We start from the raw sequence: 21598 nt of genomic DNA, 5'->3' as shown, positions 1-21598 counted from the left end.
GGAGTCGCAACATTTAAATTTACTGGAGTCGGAGTCGCAACACTTAAATTTACTGGAGTCGGAGTTTTGAAAATCCGACTCCACACCCCTGGTTGGAACAATTTGTCATTAATTTGCAAAACTAATTAGTAACAGATACCATATGTTGTAGACAGAATTGGTTTGTGTATATATAATAAAATGAAAGACTTTATCTATCACAAATAAGAACTAAAGGCCTTCTGTCAAGAGTCAGTATTAGGAGTTTAACATCATAAAAATAAAGAATCTAGTTTTGCATGAAATGAGAACCCTGCAGAAGAAATCATTGCTCTGTAATGGCATTTAATGGAAATAAGGTTCAGGATTTAAAAGAAATTGCACATTAAGGGAAACAACAATGTAAAAATTCTTTGATAAATTTATTTTCCCCAGATGATCAATATGATGTGATGCCAGAGGGCTCATTTACATCACCAGAGTACATGGAATGGCTTTGTGGATCTGGCTGACTATCAAATAATAGGTGGGGTGTGCCAACACTCAAAACTCAGCTGAGAGAGAATACCAACAGCCACACAGATACTGGGGATCAATGTATGATTCTCCTGACTGCCCTAACACTAAGCACAAGTGAAATGAAAAGCAGTATGAATATAATTCTTAATGACAAATAAGGAACAAAATCTGAATGTTTCATTTTACACATGGCATTTGTATGCATTGGACTTTCTATTTAGAATAATTTTTCAAATGTTTATTACCAGAACTTTATAAAATGATAATCTAAATAATATGTAGGGGAAAGGAAACTTATTATCAGCCCTCAAATTAGTAAAAAGTAGTAACACCACCTCTCCAAGCATATCACTATAAATAACTGCAGAAATTTTGCAAGAAATACACCTGCCTTCATGGGCAAAAATTAGGGAGAGAAGCTTGGCCTACTACACCTGTCCCTCAGCTGGTCTCAGATTGACACACTTTCCAGATAATTCTTGGGAAAGCAGCCCTTGAAGTTTATATACAATTGTTATTCATAACTCAATCAATATACCAAACAATATAGATACATTTATTTCTAAATGACAAAATATACAAACAATACATAAGCTACTACAAAAAGTTGGGTTCAAGGATTCTGTTGTTTTAAGTCCTGTTCACACTATGCATCAAGTTGTACAATGTGTTGTATAACTCTGATTTGGTTTGAAGCTCCCTCCACACTAGGCATCAAGTTACATAATGTGTTGTGCAACTTAATTTTGTGCAATGTTGCCAACCAAAGAGTAATTCAGTCTCAATTCTTGTTTAGTAGAGCAGTAGGATAATTTTACAAACTCATTTTCTTGTACTAGGCAAAAGAAACCACATTTTTAAATCACTGATGTATTACGGAACATATGTAAAAGCAGTGCTGCCTAGCATAGTAATATTTTCATCCTCAGCCAAAGGGCTATGAGGGGAAAAGTAGGGTAATTTTAGTGTTTGTGTGGGGCATAAAAGTATTAGGGGGTTAACAGCACTGAGTGTTGTTTTAGATATCAAATTGTGCAACACACTGTGCTACTTCATGCCTAGTGTGGACAGAGCTTGACAATGTCATGCCTCACAAGATCAACTAACATGAAAGAGTCCCAAGACTGTTTTCCTCTATCACAAATTTTGTCACTGGTTACCTTGTGCAACCTTTGCATGTTAACAAGTAATATTTCCCAATATACATAAATAAAATACAGAAAACACACTTAATAAAACAGTGATGTGGATGGATTGTTCTGGAAATATAGCCAAAAATAACAGCTGAGCTTCTGAAGTCCTATAAATTCCCCCTTACTGTGCATCAATGTATAACAAATATTTACAACAATGACTCAACACCTACTTCAACTTATATTCTTAGGTATTTACAGTGGTTTTGTTAGGCTAATATAAAATGTAGTTTATTAAAGTCAAACAACATGAGTTATGTCCGGGGTATAGGTCACTGGAACAAGTAATATAAATATATTGATGTTATTCTTATTACTTTTAGTCAGAAACATTACTCATAAAAATTAAATAAACACAACTCAAAGCACAAAAGAGTTTACAGCTGCAAAGGTGACATATACGCCATTGGTTTATATTAAAACATAACTAAATATATTTGCAAGTGATATTTGGCAGAATCAATGAATACAGGGAGGCAGAGAAAAAAAGTGCACACATGTATACACAAATGCACTTCTCGCACACATGTACACACATATACACATGCACATGTTCAAGATAAATTGACCCCTGATAAGCACATAAATAGAATATTTGGAGACACATATAGTCTGTTGCAAAACATTAGTGTAGCATTTCATTATATGGATAAGGATATGATGAAAAAACCATAACTGCAACGATAAGACTAAGACTGGAATATGCAGCATTAATTTGGTTCCCCCACAGGAATAAAGATATAAGGGAGCTGGAAAGGATACAGATGATAGCGACCAAAATGTTACCAGTTATCGAGTCTGCCACATGACCACAGATTGGAAGAAATGGAACTGACGATGCTTGTAGAGAGGAGACGAAGAGGAGACTGAATAGCTTTGTATAAATTTACTAGTGGACAGGACAAATTGGATTGAAGCGACCTAGTCGTGACAGAGGGGAGGAGGGGGCTGAGAGGACACAGTAAGAAGCTGTAAAAGGGAACATGTCTGAAGGATAAAAAGTACAGTTTCCCAAACAGAAGTGTAGATGAATAGAGTGGCCTAAAGGAGGAGCTTGTGGAGCCGGGGAGTGTCTGCCAAATGAAGGAGATTGGACAAATATAGACAAGGAGACAGGACTATCTGAGCTTAGCTCAGGCCCTGTAAACCACAACTAGGTAAATACACACACACACACACACACACACACACACACACACACACACACACACACACACACAGGTAAAGGTTGGTAAAGGAGAACTGATACAGCTGATGAAAACCTTAGAAGGAAAACTATGGGACCGGATGGAATCTCGGGACAAGTGCTAAAAGAGTGTAGAAATGAATTATTGGAGCCACTTTATGACATAATAACATGCTCTATAAGTAAAGGAGAAGTGCCCTTAGAATGGAAAAGAGCGAACATTGTACCAATTTATATAAGTGGAGATAAAACTGGCCCTGGAATGAAAGTCAGAGGTCTAGAGTGCAGGCAGTGGAAATGAGTTATTTGAGGAGTGCTTGTGGTGTGAGTAGAATGGATGGAATGAGTAATGAAAGTGTGTACGAGTGTTTTGGAATGTGTCACGGGTGAAGGGAAGAAGTGAAGCGACAGACTTTAAAGTGGTTTGGCCACATGGAGCGAATGGAGGAGAGTAAGATGACCAGAAGGGTGTATGTGAGTGAGATAGAGGGAGGGAATGCTAGAGGACGACCTCCAGTGAAATGGAGGGATAGGGTGCAAGAGTACGTTAGGGGGAGGGGGGAAAGATCTTTGAGAAACTTTGAGCAGGCAAGAAGGGAGTGTCTGGATAGAGAAAGTTGGAAGCTCTTCTGCCGTGGCCATCCCCTGGTGGGAGCTCCTAGGAGCAGGTGTCGATGAAATGAATGAATGAATGAATAAAACTGAACCACTAAATTATAGACCAGTTTCTTTGACAAGTGTAATGTGAAAGATTTGTCAAAGTATAATAAAAAAAAAACCCGATGGGTAGAACATTTAGAAAAGGAAAATATAAATGAAGGACAGTTTGGATTTACAAAAGTGAAATCGTTTGTCACTAACTCTGTTTCTACCCAAGAGCAATAGACGTGATGCAAGAGAGAAAAGGGTGGGCTGATAGTGTGTATCTCGATTTGAACATTTTTTTGACAAGGTTCTGCCTGAAAACTACAACAGTGGGGAGGAATGGGCAGAAGGTTATTGAGTGGATGAACGATTACTTAATGAAAAGAGGAATGAGGACAGTGATTAGAGAGGAGAAATCAAACTGGAGGAGAGTAGAGAGTGGAGTTCCTCAAGGCTCAGTTCTGGCACCAATAATGTTCATAATATATATAAACGATATGCCAAAGGGTATAAAAAGTTATATGAGCCCTTTTGCAGATGATGCAAAGTTAATAAGAAAAGTGCGGACGGAGGAAGATTGTGAGGAGCTGCAAAAAGACCTGGACCGAGTAAATAGATGGAGCCAGTTATGGGAGATGGAATTTAATGCAAACAAATGCCATGTAATGGAAATGGGGAAAAGTAAAAAAAAGACCAAGGAAAACATACAGGATGGGAGAAGAAAACTTAAAGGTGGTACATGAAGAAAAAGATTTGGGAGTAACGATGCAAGACACACCATCCCCAGAAAAACACGTAAACAAGCTGTTTGAAGAAACCTGTAAGATGATGGAAAATATAAGGGTATCATTCCATTTTATGGACAAAGAAATGATAAAGAAAATACTAATTACAATGATAAGACCTAAGCTTGAATATGCTGCAGTTGTGTGGTCACCTCACAAAAAGAAGGATATCAGAAAGCTGGAAAAGATACAGAGAATTGCAACTAAAATGGTCCCAGAACTCTCGAATATGACGTATGAAGACAGATTGAAGGAGATGGACTTGACGACACTGGAACAAAGAAGGGAGAGAGGAGATCTGATCACACTGTATAAATTGGCAAATAAGTTTGAGAAGGTGGATAGAAATAATCTCTTCTTATCTGCGAGAACGCAGGGTCTGAGAGGACATAGGAAAAAAATTAATAAAGGAACCTGTTTGAGTGACTTAAAAAGTATAGTTTTACACATAGAAGTGTTAACACATGGAACAGCTTGCGGGAAGAGGTGGTGGAGGCGAACAATGTCCATGAAATGAAGGAAAGGCTGGATAAATGTAGATATGGAGACAGGATTATTAGAGCTTAGCTTGGGCCCGGTAGACTGCAAATAGGTAAACACACACACACACACACACACACACACACACACACACACACACACACACACACACACAAAAAAAAAAAAAAAAGACAATAGCTTTGTATGAATTTACTAGTGGACAGGACAAATTGGATTGAAGTGACCTGGTTGTGACAGAGGGAAGGAGGGGGCTGAGAGGACACAGTAAGAAGCTGAAAAGGGAACATGTCTGAAGGATAAAAAGAAGTAGTTTCCCAAACAGAAGTGTAGATGAATAAAATGGCCTAAAGGACAAACACATCAACAGGATAACAGGACAAACTATGAATTTGCTGAGGAACATAAGGATGGCATTTGTGTATTTGGACGAGGAAATGATGAAGAAAATAATAGTTACAATGATAAGGCCAAGGTTGGAGTATGCAGCAGTGGTCTGGTCTCCTCACAAAAAGAACATAAGAAAGCTGGAAAGAGAGCAGAGAGTGGCAACTAAGATGGTACCGGAACTTAGTGATCGGACGTATGAGGAGAGACTCAATAGCACGGGGCTCACAACCCTGGAGAGAAGAAGAGAGGAGACCTGATGGCAGTGTACAGGGTGGTGAGCAGGGTGGAGAATCTGGACAGAGAGGACCTGCGTGTGTGGAACGAGAGAGAAACGAGAGGACATAGAAAGAAGTTGAGGGCGACCACGTGCAGGCGAGATGTGAAAAAGTTTAGTTTCCCAAACAGAAGCATTGAGCTATGGAATAGACTGGAGGAGGAGGTGGTCTGTGCAAGCAACATTCATGATTTTAAGGAAAAGTTGGATAAGAGAGGATATGGAGACGGGACAGCGCGAGCGTAGCTCTTTTCCTGTATGTCACAACTAGGTAAATACACACACACACACACACACACACACACACACACACACACACACACACAGAGCAACAAAAAATGGTTCCACATGGAAGGCTTAACATATGAGGAAAGCTTAAAGGAACTGAATCTATCAACAATAGAGGAGAGAAGAGAAAGAGGAGTCTTTATAATGCTATATAAGCTGATAAATAATATGGAAGAGGGAGAGAGAAGAGACCTGATTACATAGTCGGAAAGAGGAACACAAAACTTAGGACACATGAACAAATTGACAGACTAGATGACTGTGCGATGTCAAGAAATAGCAAACTTACACACTGAAGCTTAGAATAAACTAAGGAAGGAATTGTAGCAGTGTTCACAAATTGAAAAAAAGAAAGAAAAAAAAGTAGATACAGGGACAGAACCATGAGCATGGCTCAGACTCTGTTTGCAACTAGGTAAATAAACACACACCTCAGCAGTTCTAAGTACACTCCAAAACAATTCAATACATTATGTCTGAATGGCTTTTACAAAAATCACAAACAAATAACAAAGGAAATATATTCATACCAAAGTCTACAAGAAAAATTTTTAAGTACAAAAAAATGCAAAATGATCCAATGTCACCTCATGGAGGCTAGTTATTGGGACCAGATGTGTGGTTATTTTCACCATTTCAAAACTGAGAAGTCACTCTTATGAACTGGTATTTTCTCTCTCTCTCTCTCTATATATATATATATATTTTTTTTTTCAAATTAATGAAACACTATTCTGAGGGCAAAAACAAAACTACTAGAAGTAATAAGGATAATAAACAGACTACTACATAATAATGATGTTAATAATAAAAATGATTACTGTAATAATAAAATAATAATAATAATAATGGTAAGAAAAGAGATGCCTTGGAAATTATGTTCATTAATGTCTAGAACTGTGAACAAAATTCCTGTTGCTAGTTTCACCCTTAAATTTTCACTAAGAAATCAATAACACGGTAAAAGTCCAATAATTCGAACATGAATAATCTGAAAATCCCAATAGTCTGATTTTTTAAGGTGGCTGACAAAATCTTCAAAATTAAAAAAAAAAAAATAAATAAATAAAAAATTCAAATCATGCGCCATATGCACTGAGTGGTACAAAGCAGCGGGGCCAAGAAATAAAAGACTCACGAGATTTAGATTTTGTAAAGATGTTGACCGCCGAATATTAGCTTCGTTTTTGGACTTTATAGTATTAGGAATTTTGAACAGTACAATAATATTAGGCGAAGTTATTATTAATGAGTGAAAAGTCAATAGATTAAGCGAAAGTACAGTTCTCAGGCAGCCTCAATTTGACTCCAAAATTGTCAGAGGGGCTCGGTGTCCAACGGCATCTTCTCACATGGCGTCTTCATGCTTTAATTCGTTGTGCTTTCATTGCCTCTAGATGTACACTCTTTACATGGATTTACCTACCTAAAACTGCTGTTCTGCACTTAGCATTACTGACAAGTAATAAAACGTCTGATGTCTTTCTTTTCTGAACATGATTGCTTTCTGTTTTTATGGGTCCCTCTTAATAATCCAAACAGTTTGATAATCAGAATGACCTTCAGTTCACTGCCATTCAGATTATTGGACTAATACTGTAATAACAATAACAATGCTGCTGCTGCTACTTCTACAACTATTACTAACTACCACTACTACTACTACTATTGATAATAATAATAATAATCATAATAATAATTATAATTACAATAATAATAATAATAATAATAATAATAATAATAATAATAATAATAGTAATAATAATTACAATAATAATAAGAATAAGAATTAAAAGAAGAAGAAAAATAATAATAAAGTTCAAGTTAGTGAAAATCCACAACAGTAGTCTATTTATTCCTTATTAAGGTTAACCCGGTAGCAGCGTAGATCATGTTTCTTAATGGTCCCCTCAAGCGAGAAAAATGAGAAAAAATCACCCCTCACACAAACCATTTCATAATATATATCAAAGCATTTGTAATCAGATTATGTATCATCTGTTTTGGGGGGTTTAAATCATGGCACAAATTTGGCCCGTCGCTGCTACACGGTAAAGCCACAAACTTGGCCTGTTGCTGCTACAGGGTTAAATGAGGCAGGCTAAATACACAAATCTGCAGGAGTAATATTCTGCCAACTCAATAAATAAATATGACCATAGTGAAATGCAATGATCTATGAATGAGAAATGCAAATCATTATAAACTCATTTCAATCAACTCGCCATAAACTGAATAATCTTCAGTAGGATCAGTCATGTATCACACAGAATTCATGTGACTTTTGCTCACTGCACTTATGCTGTAAAACGGAGGGAACAGGGAAATCTAAAGAATATTAGATGACATTTCATAACCCTATTATTCAATATGCAAGTTGTTAACATGTGACTGGCTATCCTATATTAGGACTAAGAAGGAAAAGTAAATTAATACAATATTTGGTCACTCAAAGAAATTCTAAAGGGCTGCTGGCTAGTGATGAAGAATAAACTTTTATATTCAGAGAATAAGTGTGCTTGCAAACATAAATAAATGTAATCTTAATTGTTAAGGAATAGATTTATAAAATATATATCATTCATCACTTAATACACAAGATTTTGAAAAATCCTCTAGCAAAGATCAATTTATATAAAATAGAGGTTGTGGAAGGATGGATGATAGTGTGTGTTTGGATATTGTGAGGATGACAAATCCTTAAGAGTGAAGGAAGGGAGCTGTTTTGGGAGAATGTTACAGTAGGCTGGGGATGAGGAGAGGGAGGAGCAGGTGATGAGAGTTGTGGTTGCTAGTCATAGAGGCCACAGGTGGTGTCACTGCCACAAAGCTGGAGGAAAGTTACTAATTTCCCCCTGGTCTTGCATCGAGGAGCCATTGGCTTGCCAGGATAATCGCATCCTCATTCTCAGTGGCACCTGTAAGGGTTTAAACAGTTGAGTTGCTGTGAAAAAGATGAGACAAAAGTAGAATACCCCCAGAATACAAGGTAATTCAATAACAAGTTAGTCTTCATAAGGGTTGAGTATACTTTTTAAGCAAAGTATAACTTGCAAACCAGCATTCAAGGCTCCCTTGTGAAAACTGTTTTGTTCTCTACTATCTACTCTCCCTAAATAGGTAATAAACTGCACCAGGTGCACTGTTTTGGCTGTCCTTCCTTCATCTGTGTGCAGTTTATTCCTTTAAAAATGAAAAATTGATCTTTGATGGTTGATGCTTCACCCAGGCTAGGACTCAAACCAATGTGTTGAATGGTGAAAGAGAACCAGAGGCTGCTGCTTTACCAATCAGGCCACAGAGGTACTCTAGAGGCCAAGTGGGATTTTTCTGCTCCAAAGTTTTTACTTTTTTCTCCTGTTTTCTTTGGTAGTACAATCTGTTAACACCTTCATGAGAATATGGGCCATCCTTTTCTGGCTGATTCTGGGGTGTCTTAAAGACACAGGAAGAGGATATCTACAGCTGACCACTACTGTATACTCTGTTTGGCCTTAGGTGAAACCATGTTAGAGAAGAAGCCCTGCCCACTAATTTTCTACTAACTCTACCTGAATCTGAGAGATTAGCTGGTTGGGGAAAATGGGAGGTGTAGCATACTACATTTAAGTAAATTTGGTGACGAGCAGGGGGATAGGCAGCTAACAAGGATACTACAGGCACGCGTGCTCTCTCTCTCTCTCTCTCTCTCTCTCTCTCTCTCTCTTCTCAGTTTATGACGTAACTAAATCATTAGACATAGTCTATCTTGATTTCCAGAAAGCGTTTGATAAAGTCCCACATCATAAATTACTCTACAAATTAAAGCAAATAGGTATTGATGGTCAATTACACCAATGGATCGCGAATTGGTTAAGCAACGGACAACAAAGAGTGGTGATTGACGGATTTAACTCAGAATGGGCGCCGGTCACTAGTGGCGTCCCTCAGAGCTCGGTTCTTGGCCCAGTGCTCTTCATTATTTACATCAATGATGTGGATATTGGACTCAATAATCACATTAGTAAATTTGCAGATGACACAAAGATTGGTAACTCGGTTCTCACTGATGAAGACAGGCAAAGCCTTCAAGAGGACTTGCACAAAATTTCAGCTTGGTCGGATAGATGGGAGATGCCCTTTAACGTAGACAAGTGCCAGGTCCTTCAAGTTGGAAGAAGAAATAAGAAGTTCGATTATGAAATGCGAGGCGTTGAACTCAAAAACGTTCAATGCGTTAAGAACCTGGGGGTCAAAATCGAGTCAAACCTCAAATTCTCACAGCAATGCATCGATGCAGCAAATAAAGCGAACAGAATGTTGGGCTTCATTAAAAGAAACTTTTTATTCAGGAATAAAGATGTAATACTTCCACTCTACAATAGTTTAGTCAGACCCCATTTGGAATATGCAGTACAGCTTTGGTCTCCCCAATATGCAAAGGAAATTGCTTAATTAGAAGATGTTCAGCGTCGGGCAACAAAAATGATCCCTTCCTTGCGCAACAAATCCTACAAAGAAAGGCTTTCCACCCTTAACATGTTCTTTCTAGAGAAACGTCGCCACCGAGGAAAACTGATTGAATGTTTTAAAATACTCAATGGTTTCACGAATGTAGACAAATCAAAATTGTTTGTGATCAATGACACTGCGAACGAGGAACAATGGCATAAAATTAAAATGTAGACAAGTAAATTCAGACTGCACCAAATTTTTCTTCACCAACGTTGTAGTGCGAGAATGGAATAAGCTCCCACCTTCAGTGGTCCAGCGTAACACGATTGACTCCTTTAAAAAAAAGCTCGACCGTCACTTCCTTCAACTTAATATTAACCAGAGTTGAAATGCAACATTTTTGAGCCATTTAATTAATGTAGAATCACTTAGGTTTAAGGACAGACCATGTAGTCTGGACCATGGGGTCTGTGTGGTCTGATTTTCTATGTAAATCTCTCTCTCTCTCTCTCTCTCTCTCTCTCTCTCTCTCTCTCTCTCTCTCTCTCTCTAATGGCAGGGGGCTGAGGTGGTCCCTATATATAAAAGTGGAAAAAAGGAAGAACCCCTGAACTACATACCAGTATCATTAACCAGTGTAGTTTGTAAAATATGCGAGTGTTAAAAAAACAATGAACTAAATTTCTAGAACATAATATAATTACAGAAACACAGTATGGCTTTAGAAAAGGGCACTGTTGTTTAACAAACTTACTGAGCTTTTACTCAAGAGTGACAGACAAAATACAGGAGAGGGACGGATGGGTAGATTGTGTGTACTTGGACCTGAAGAAGGCTTGTGACAAAGTTCCACATACAAGATTTCTATAGAAGCTGGAAAATAAAGGTTAGAAAGGGAAAATGAAGAACTGGATGGAAAGTTACTTAAGGGGAAGAGAGATGAGAACAGTGGTAAAGGACATGAAATCAGAATGGAGAATTGTAGACAGTGAAGTGCCTAAAGGATCAGTATTGGCACCAATACTTTTCCCATGAGACAGGAGTCAAAAAATGTCTCGTTATATAAACCAATAGAAAGAGGAAAACAAGATTGGTTTAATGCAAGATGTGCAGGTGCAAAGAAAAAAAAAAAAGAGACAGCGTGGAAAAGATGGAAAAGAAATAAGAACCAAAGGAATAAAGAAGACTTTAAGATAGCAAAAAATGAATATATAAAAATAAGAAGGGAAGAAGAGAAAGGACATGAAAAGGATATTGTTGAAAAGTGTAAGGAGGAACCTAAATTGTTTTAGAGATTTATAAATGGAAAAATCAAACCAAAGGAAAAAATAAAAAGACTGAAAGATGAAAATAAGATCATTAGAGATCCTAAAGACGTGACTGAGCTACTAAACAAGAAGTTTCAACAAGTTTTTTACATAAGAATCAAAATTTAATGAACCACAAGATGACAAGATAAATGTTCAAATGGAGGAAGTAATAGTAACTAAAGAAAAGATATATAAAATAATGAACTGGAGGAATTTGGTGGAAGACACACACTGCCGTGTTATTTTTACTTTGAAATCACAGCTTACACATAATTATGTACATCAAATTCAAAATATATTAGGTAAAATTCACAAATCAACATCATGGATTCACAGAACCAACATGAAATAATGCATAATGGGAATGCGAATAGCATAGGAATGAAGTTCGTGAGATTTAGGCTGCGACCACGTGCACCACCAAACCACACATACTGCAGTATTAGAAGTTTTTGTTTCCTTCAAAGACGCCCATTAAAATGATGTTGTCACTGGTACACATTACCCGCGGCAGTGTGTAGGAGAATTTTTTTTTACTTGGTCGGGTGTACACATTTTGGACCGGCGGTAATGAAGGGGTTAAAAGTTCAAGAAGAGAGAGATCTGGGAGTGACAATACAAGATAATCAACAGTCAGAGAGTCATGTAAATAGGATATTTGGAGATATGTATAGAATGGTAAGAAATATAGGAATAGCATTCCACTTCATGGATAAAGATACAATCACCTCTCGATTAACACGAGTTTAAATAACGTTTTTGATTTAACTTGAGTTGATATTTAAGGAGATACATTTAACAAACACGATATGTTCGATTTAACACGAGTTTCGTTGATGATGTCACCGTGCGGAGACACTGTCTCAGTCTGAAGCTAGCCGGCACTGTGAGTGGAACATTTCTCTGGAATACGTACACTGCATTTTGACCTCTATTATGGCACCCAAACGTCCTTCCACCTCCTCACAGGAGGTGGAAGGACGGGGTGAGGAGGGAGGAGGGAGAGCAGGGTGAGGATTCGGCAGACAATGACGACCAGTGACGCATCAACAAAGTGATGGTGAGTGTGAGGATGTGTTTTTGTTGTGTCAGTGATTTACAAATGTAATGTAGCAATTCTTTCTTTAGAAAACTTTAAACTTAAGGGAGTTATCTTTGACACCAATAGCATGGGTAGCCAAAGGAAGAGGAAGGAGGCAAGTGAGGCAGAGAGACGGAGGTGAAGGGAGCGGCTGGTGATGGGAGCGCGGGGTAAATGTAAGAAGTATGACAGAGAGAGAACGAATATGATGCAGGTGTTTCTGAGTGAGATTGGAGGACTGGAAGGGAGTGGATGGTGCTGCTGCTGGGGCTGAGTGGAGAGACGAATGGATGAGTGATTGAGGCAGTGAAAGAGTTCCTGGAGAGCATGTGGCGTGCAAGATGTAGGGAATTATACCTTGCCCAGAGTAGAACACAGACTTTCCGCATTTTTTTTTTTATTTATTTATTTTTTTTTTTTCCCACAGGAGCTGCCAATACAAAGGCCTGGCTGGGTAGAAATCCCAAGCCACCTGTGACATCATGATCAAGATCAAGGAGGGACAGTGGCCGACGCAGGTGAATAACAAATTTAAATCAATTAAGAACGTGTGTTTTTGTTGTTTCTGTGACCCACTAATGTATTAATAATGTTTTTTTTAAGGTTAGAGTAACAAAATCCCCAAAATAGGAAGACTTTCCCAGTGTCCAGGAATGTAACCCTCCCTATCACCATTGTTTCCTATGGGGAAATTGTGTTTAAATAACACGACATCTCCAGTAACGTAACCCTCGCGTTAATTGAGAGGTGACTGTATGATGAAAAAGATGATTACCACTATGATTATACCAAAGTTGGAATATACGGAAACTGTGTGGTCTCCCCATAAGAAGAAACGTGTGTAAAAAACTAAAAAGAATACAAAGGATGGCAATGAAGATGGTTCCAGAACTGGAGGGATTGCCATAAGAAGAAATGTTAAAGGAAATGGACCTGCCTACATTGGAACAAAGAGAAAGGGGAGACCTAATACTAATTTACAAAGTGTGGAATAAAATGGAAGTAGATAACAAGGAGTTGCTACTAAGAGAAGTAAGAAACACCAGCAATACATGAGGACACAGTAAAAAATTGAAAAAAGGAAGATGCTCATATTTTCCATGACTAAAGAAATATTTTGAGGAACCAAATTGGGGAGAATTCAAAGAAACTAACGACACACAGTAGAAGTGGGTAGTCTTTTTAAACCTTTACAACTCGGTACAACTCGGGAGTAAATAAACATGTGCCAAAAGTAAGAAATAAACAGAACTGGAGAAAGGACTGGTATAACAGAAGGTGCGATGGCCAAAAAAGAATGGGACGCAGCTTGGACCACATGGAGAAAGAGAAGGAACAGCAGAACAAAAGAAGAGTACAGAAGAACTAAAAACGACTATGTCAGGATCCAACAAGAGGAAGAACAAAATTTTGAAAAGGGAAAGCAAACAAGTGTAACGAGGAACCTAAACTGTTCTATAGGTATGCCAACAGCAAACTAAAAAACAAGGAGGGAATCAACAAACTAAAAGTGGAGGGAAGGGTCAATGAGGATGTAGCAATGCAAACTGAAATAATGAACGAGAGATTCCAATCGATCTTCACAACAGAAAGTGACTTCTCCGAACAAGAGGGAGTGCACAGAAACTCAGTGCTGGAGGACATAGAAGTAGAAGTGCAAGAGGTGCTCAAGCTACTAGAAGCCTTAGATGTAAGACAGGCCACAGGACCAGACAATATATCTAACTGGATACTAAAGGAATGCAGAAATCAACTGGCAGACAAGATCCACAATATAATAGCATGTTCATTAACCCCTTCAACACAAGGACGCGTATACTGCGTCCTTGTGTGCCCCATACCCTATCCGAGGATGCGCATACTGCATCCTGGCTCGCTTTAGCCAATAAAAGAGTTATTTTATCTCTATATTTATGCTTACATCTCAAAATTATCAATTAATTTATGTTTCTTTATGCACACCATTTAATTCTCCATGTTTTCATATAAAATACATAATGATTATGTTGAGTTTATGGCTGAAAACTTGTTATATTCAATAGCAACATTTGAAATTTGGCACGTGCACTGATCCCAGACACAGCGTGGGGTGCTGTTTTGGCCTGGCTGTAGTGAGTTTATTTATGTGCACCATTTAATTCTGCATGTTTTCATATATACAGTCGTCCCTCAAATAGTACGGTTCCCAATAGTGCGGTTTCGGTTTTATATGGATCGTCATGGAAGAATTTTTTTAGGATTTTAAAATTTCCCATTTGTCGCAACAAGTAGCCATGGCATGAGTGACAACACTGTTCTACCAAAACACCTGCTGAAAGCACCCCAAAGCGTTCGAGAAAGGTGTTTACCTTGTTAAAGAATTCAGATTTAGGAGAGGTTACGTTTTGGGATAAGTTATGTTGCGGTAGGGAGAGCATACCACGTGACTGAGAGCAGTGTTCGCTTTATCTATCATAGTGTAAAATAAACTCTTGCCGCAGTAACTGCCAGTGCTCCAAGAGTGGAGATAAAGGCCGTCCTTTTACTAAGCCTCGTCGTTGCTATGGTAACGGCGTCTCACTCGCAGCAAAATGGCGTACGCTGATCTTCCTGGCGACGTTTAACATGCATTATTATCTGTCCTGGCTGACAAACTCCTTACAACAGAAGATGAAAAGGAAGCTGCAGTGGTTATGGTGGCACAGAGAGGTGAATGCAATGGAAACATTTATGTGTTTGTTTGGGCTGCCATTTTGCTGATGACGTCATCACAGAACGAAGGCGCTCCACCTCTCAAAGCCAAGAGCCAGCAGATGTGCCGAGTTGGTAACTCATACTGCCGTGTCACTCATTTGAAAGCACTCGTGACGTTCCATAAGTCTCGATTCCCTCTCTCAAACGCAGCCCAGGAGTGTTCCTAGGGGGGGCACTAATTTTATACGGATTTTCGAATAGTACAGGAGTCCTGGATCCCTAACCCCTGTACTATTTGAGGGACGACTGTAATACGTGATGATTATGTTGAGCTTATGGCTGAAAACTTGTTATATTCAATAGTGACATTTGAAATTTGGCGAGTGCGGCGATCACGGATACGGCGTGGGGTGCTGTTTTGGCCTGGCCGTAGTGAAGGGGTTAAGAGAAAGGAAAGTGCCACAGGAGTGGAAGAGGGCCAACATGGTACCAATATACAAAGGAGGAATTAAGGAAGAACCCCACAACTATAGACCAGTGTCACTGATGAGTGTGGTCGCTAAACTGTGCGAGAGAATATTGAAAGACAGATGGACACAATATCTGGAAGCAGTAGGTACTCTGAGTGATAGCCAGTTTGGATTCAGAAGTGGAAAGTCATGTGTCACTAATTTACTGAGCTTCTACTCAAGGGCAATTGATGTGACAAAAAAAAAGAGATGGCTGGGCAGACTGTGTATACCTAGATCTTGAGAAAGCCTTCAACACCATCCCTCACAAGCACCTATTATGGAAGTTAAGAGCATACAGGAGGCTTAAAAGGGAACCTCCTGGAGTGGGCGAGACTTCCTAAAGGACCGACAGATGAGGACAGTAATAAATGACAGTATGTCAGGGCAGTAACAAGTGAAGCTCGACAGGGCTCAGTACTGGCACCAGTAATGTTTCTGATTTACATCAACAACATAGTGGAAGGGAAAAAAAAGAGTTATGCCAGCCTGTTTGCAGATGATGCAAAAATCATGAAGCAAATAAAAATGGAGGAGGGCTGCAGGAAGATCTTGAAAGAATTTATGAAACAAGTCAGGAGTGGGAAATGAAATTAATGCAAAGAAATGCAAGGTATGAGAATTGGGCACCAGTACTAAAAGGATGACATTGAGCAACTCGATGGGAAAGGAAAATATCCAAAAGGTAAAATGGGAAAAAGATCTGGAAGTGTTGATCCTGGATAATCTGTCATCAGTAAAACACATTAACAAGATTGTTGGAGAAACATACAAACTGTTGGCGAATATAAGAATGGCATTTCACTTCATGGATGAAGAGATGATGAAGAAACTGATAGTAGCTGTGATTTGTCCAAGACTGGAATATGCAGCAGCAATACGGTCCCCACACAAAAAGAAGCACATACACAGGATCGAAAGAATCCAGAAAGCAGCCACCAAGAGAAAGGTGATATGATTGCAGTTTTCAGGGTGATGAAGGGAATAGATAAAATCGATAGAGAGGATCTGTTTGTATGGGATGGGAGAGCAACCAGAGGACATGAAAGGAAGCTGAGAAAGACAAGATGCTTGAAAGATGTAAAGAAATATAGCTTCCCCAATAGATGCATCAACCAGTAAACAGCCTAGACAAAAATGTTGTTCAATCCAGAAACATAAATGAGTTTAAAGCGAAGTTTGACCAACTGAGACTCAGAGACGAAACCACACGAGCGTAGCTCACTTCCTGTATATAACAACAAGGTAAATACTACTGCTCCGTAGCTCAATCAGTTAGAGCGCTGCGCTGCCAGGCTTCACGGCCTGACAGACGGCAGTTCGAGACCCACTCAGGTCAGAATTTTTCCACTAACAAGGAGTGGTTACTGTCCCCCACTTGGGCATGGGGGATGGCGGTGGGGGGTGAGGTCCTGGCTGTACCCAGAGATTGACTATAATGAGCATGAGCTTGCTTTTGTTGGGAGAGTACTTGCTGGTGATTGTGAGTCCAACTCGTGATCAGGCCATAGTGAATTATGCATACACACACACACACACACACACATGCACATTGTGTTGGGATGGGGTGTGTGGTGTGTGAGGTCTCAGTAATGCCCAGAGATTGATTACAATGAACCTTGCTCTTGTTGGGAGGGTAGTACTTGCTGGCGATGACGAGTCCAGCTCGTGGTCAAGCTGTGGGTGAATTACACCCAGACCCACACACACACACACACACACACACACACAATTACCACACGGCCCGGTAGCTCAGTGGATAGAGCGTCTGCCTCACAACCAGAAGGACCGGGGTTTGATTACCTGGCCGGGTGAAGATAAGTTGGGTTTATCTTCTTTCACGTGTAGCCCCTGTTCACCTAGCAGTGAGTACGTGACGTCAGGCAAGGAGTTGTGACCTCGTTGTCGTGGTGTGTTGTGTGTGAGTGGTCTCAGTCCTACCCAAAGATCGGTACTACGAGCTCTGTGCTCTTCAGTAGGGGAATGGCTGGCTGTCTCTAAAGAGACCCGCAGCAGACCAAGAGGTGAGGTGAATTACACACACAATTACCTAGCAAACAGAGAAATGAGAACTGTGTTGAGATGAAATATCAGAATGAAAAATGGTGTCAAGGCAACCACTTTTCCATGCCTCCTGAAAGAGTAGAGTGCTTGTTTCATTGGTTTCAGTGTGTGTGAGGGAGTGTCAGCTAGTTAGATTGCCCTCGGTCGACCGCTCATTTTCCTCTACCGGATTCGGGAGTGCTTCAGGGTTTCAGCCAGTTGTTTCATTGAAGCCTATAGGAAGTTGCCTCTTACCCAACCAGCACGTCTACTGGGAGGAACACAGCCAGACTCCACACCGGTACCATCGCTCTTCCGTCTGCTGCTCACTCCCTGGGAAGTCGAATGCCTGGGCTACCCTTCGACTCTCTCCAGTATTCTCCTGCTGCCATCTTTTGGGAGCACAAACCCAAGTCCCCAGGTATGTCTTAGCTAGGCTAGTGCTTCCCTCACATATTCAAGTTAATCGCCAGTGTCGCTGCCAGTGAGTCCACGTATTAGTTTGTGGGGGAGGGTCAAGCTAGCTAAGCGACCGTACGGGCTGGGGGAGTTATATGTACATTTATCTGTTGTGTGTGTTTGTGGTTTAAGTGCACTAGTTTGTCCTGCAAGTATTGTTGTTTGCAATCCACTCCTTTTGGGACTAGATACCTTACTCCGGGGCTAACAAGGGCAGCGGAGGTGAGAACGTGGCTCTCTAGCCCTATCTGCTGCCCTTACAAATGGTCACAAGTGGAGTTCTTCAGGGATCAGTGTTATAGTCTATCGATTTTAACTTGAGCCCTTGGGCGCGACTCAGGGATTCCCTACGAGACTGCACTGGTGCCACATCACTCCATTACTCTCCTCATAGAGGGTCGCTACCCCTCTCTCTCTCTTTTGCATGGCTGTGCAATGCGCAAGAGTGAGATCTACTTGAGTTGTCCATTGTGTGAGTCACGCCTAAGGGCTCAAGTTAAAATCAATAGACTATAGCACCTATAATATTTTTAAAATATATTTAAATGATATGCCAGAAAAGTAAAGAGTTACATGAGTATGTTTGCAGATGATGCCAAACTGCTTAGAAAAATGAGAGATGAGGATGATTGTAATAAACTGCAGGAAGATTTAAATCAGATACATAAATCAAGTAAAAAATGGGAAATGCAGTTCAATGAGAAGTGTCACACAATGAAAATGGGCAAGAGTAAAAATAGACCAAGTGGAGTGTATATGATAGGAGGGACAATCATCGACACAGTGAAGGAAGAAAAAGACTTAGGAATTATAATACAAGATATACTGACACCTGAGAAGCATATAAACAAGATATTTGGAGAAACATTTAGTCTGCTGCAAAATATTAAGTGGCATTTCACTACTTGGATGGGTACATGATGTAGGAAATAATAACAACACTGATTAGACCAAGGCTAGTGTATACAACAGTTGTCTGGTCACTTATGGAAACTTGAAAGGATTCAAAGGATTGCAACTAAGATGGTGCCAGAACTATCAAGCCTGCTATATGGGACTAGATTGGAGGAACTGGGCCTACCAACAAGAAAGAAGAGAAAGAGGAGACCTGATAGCACTGTACAGGAATACGAGTAGAATGGAAGTGTTAAAGAGAAATTATTTTACTGAGATGGAAGGGAGGAGGCATATAAGAGGACACAGTAAGAAATTGAGAAAGGGGACCTGATTGAAAGACCTAAAGAAGTTTAGTTTTCCACACAGGAGTGTGGATACATGGAATGGACTTAGCAAAGACACGGATACATAGGGCCATATTACAAGTTGAATCCAAAACGTTTCGGGTCCCTACAGAGTTCGGTTTAGGGGCCATATTACAAGTTGAATCCGAGAAGTTTTGGGTTCCTACAGAGTAATTCATCCCGAACTCTGTAGGGACCCAAAACTTCTTGGATTCGACTTGTAATACGGCCCCTAAACTGATCTTTGTAGGAACCCGAAACTTCTCGGATTCGACTTTTAAAACGGCCGATAGGCCTAAAGGCTCAGTCACATGGCTGTTTGCCATCCTACGGCTCCTACTACACTCCTGCCTTCATGTATGGTACTTTCCTCTGTGATATTGTTGTTTAATGATTGCTCCCTCCTAAAACGGGGGAGCCCAGGGCTTTGTCAATTTAAACCAGTCCATAGCAGGGTGCTGACAGACTGACTCTATCAGCTGACATCAGCCAAGTCAACCAGGTCTGTCTGTCAATGCAGACTGGTGTGTCTCTGACCGTGATGAAGTGTGCAGCTAAATCCTGTCACACGCATATCACGAGCCAGCTGGTCAGGTCAGGGTGACAGTCAATGGAGGGCTGTGATTTATGCCCTTATGTGTGGGAGGACGCCTGACCACACAACATGACCCCTCCTTCACTCCCCCACCTCAAAATCAGGTGCTAAAAGCTGTGGAAAATTCCAAAGCTGCTAAAGTACACACCTACATGTATGTGCGTGACCCGCCATATCACACCACTCCTGACCTGCCTTGAGGTTAGTACAATCTGATTTTTTCACAAAATTTTACATTTTTGTGTTTGTCTCTTCGTTATCCAGCTTTGGTTCTATAATACTTTTGTCCAATGAATTTGATAATTCGACTTATTTTCAATTTTCTGTAATTTCCAGGGTAGTTACAAGAATAATTGATAAAATATTTATACCATTAGAAGCAGCTAGAAATTCTGTAAAGCGTTTATTAAGTGAGTTTATATGAAACGTATTTGGAAAAAAACAACGGATGTTTTTTTGCATTCTCAGGAGTCACTCTAAATTTTTTTGGCATCCCTTAGAGGCTAAAGAAGCAAGCCTAAGATACCAAATACTAAATCATACATATGATTATATGAGCAAGAAAAAAAGCATTTATATATAAATCATTTTACAAACCAGTGTAGTCACATTAGAGTGAATGTCTTTCTACAGTATAGACAAGAAGTCCTTCAAAGTGTCTATATATAGATCCTCTGCTGGGAAGGGGTCAATAATAATAACAATAGTAATTAATACAATCAGAGCGGTAAGTTACATATGATAAACTAATGTATTGACTACATAAATTCAAAATTTGTGAAAAATGAAAATTATTTTTTCTTCACCTCACTATGACAAAACCAAACACATTAAAGCTATAGTCTGTTTCATTTTATCTGTCCATCAACAAAGCGAGAATTTTGATGGATGTGGCACCTGTGCATTTCTAGCTCGTGAATACGTGAAAATCAACTGTTGTGATTGATATTCAAGCTAATATTTCTGAATACAAAAGAACCCTCAGTCCTTATAAATCCCAAACATGCCAATTTGCATCGATAATCTACCAATCCAGCACATGAAAAGACAGTATATAGTCAGATCATACTCGAACGATGTATGGCCTTTCAAATGCGTACAGTATGCGCGGAAAGTTTTGTCGACAAAAGGGCGATGACATTTGTTTTTGCGGAAAGTGAAGGAGGCTCATAACTTCGTTCCTTGGAGAGCAAGACTGTCTGATGCTTTTATGCCACTAACTGGCCGCGGCCGCCATCTTGTTTGAAACAAGATGGCGGCCGCTGTGAGGACGGTGAGGCCATGAACATTTACACACTCACTCTCGCTTACTGGGCGGGTCAGGACATTAAATAACACAACCACGAGTAACCATCACATCAGACAATTAAGATCACCAGGAGAGTGGCAATACTAGCTTAAACACAAGATATACAGGGAAAAACAGAGCCTACATTACCCCTTGCCTGGACGTGAGTATTAAATTATTACAGTCCATATTTAATTTGTGATTTATG

General features: G+C 39.7%; 1 protein-coding gene across 4 annotated transcripts in view; it reads right to left on the bottom strand.

Annotated features, from left to right (window-relative positions):
• Positions 1-382: 382 nt before the first annotated feature.
• Positions 383-21598, bottom strand: part of LOC127009736 (AP-1 complex subunit gamma-1-like) — a 179686-nt gene continuing 158470 nt past the window's right edge. For all 4 annotated transcript variants that reach the window (XM_050883114.1, XM_050883117.1, XM_050883116.1 and 1 more), the window contains exon 19: positions 383-8675. In XM_050883114.1, the coding sequence (XP_050739071.1) occupies positions 8574-8675 (102 nt within the window). In that variant the 3' untranslated portion in view covers positions 383-8573. The remainder of the gene's footprint in view (positions 8676-21598) is intronic.

The sequence above is a fragment of the Eriocheir sinensis genome, chromosome 41, assembly GCF_024679095.1.
Source record: "Eriocheir sinensis breed Jianghai 21 chromosome 41, ASM2467909v1, whole genome shotgun sequence".
Taxonomy (NCBI): domain Eukaryota; kingdom Metazoa; phylum Arthropoda; class Malacostraca; order Decapoda; family Varunidae; genus Eriocheir; species Eriocheir sinensis.
This window is presented reverse-complemented; position numbering and strand designations above follow the sequence as displayed.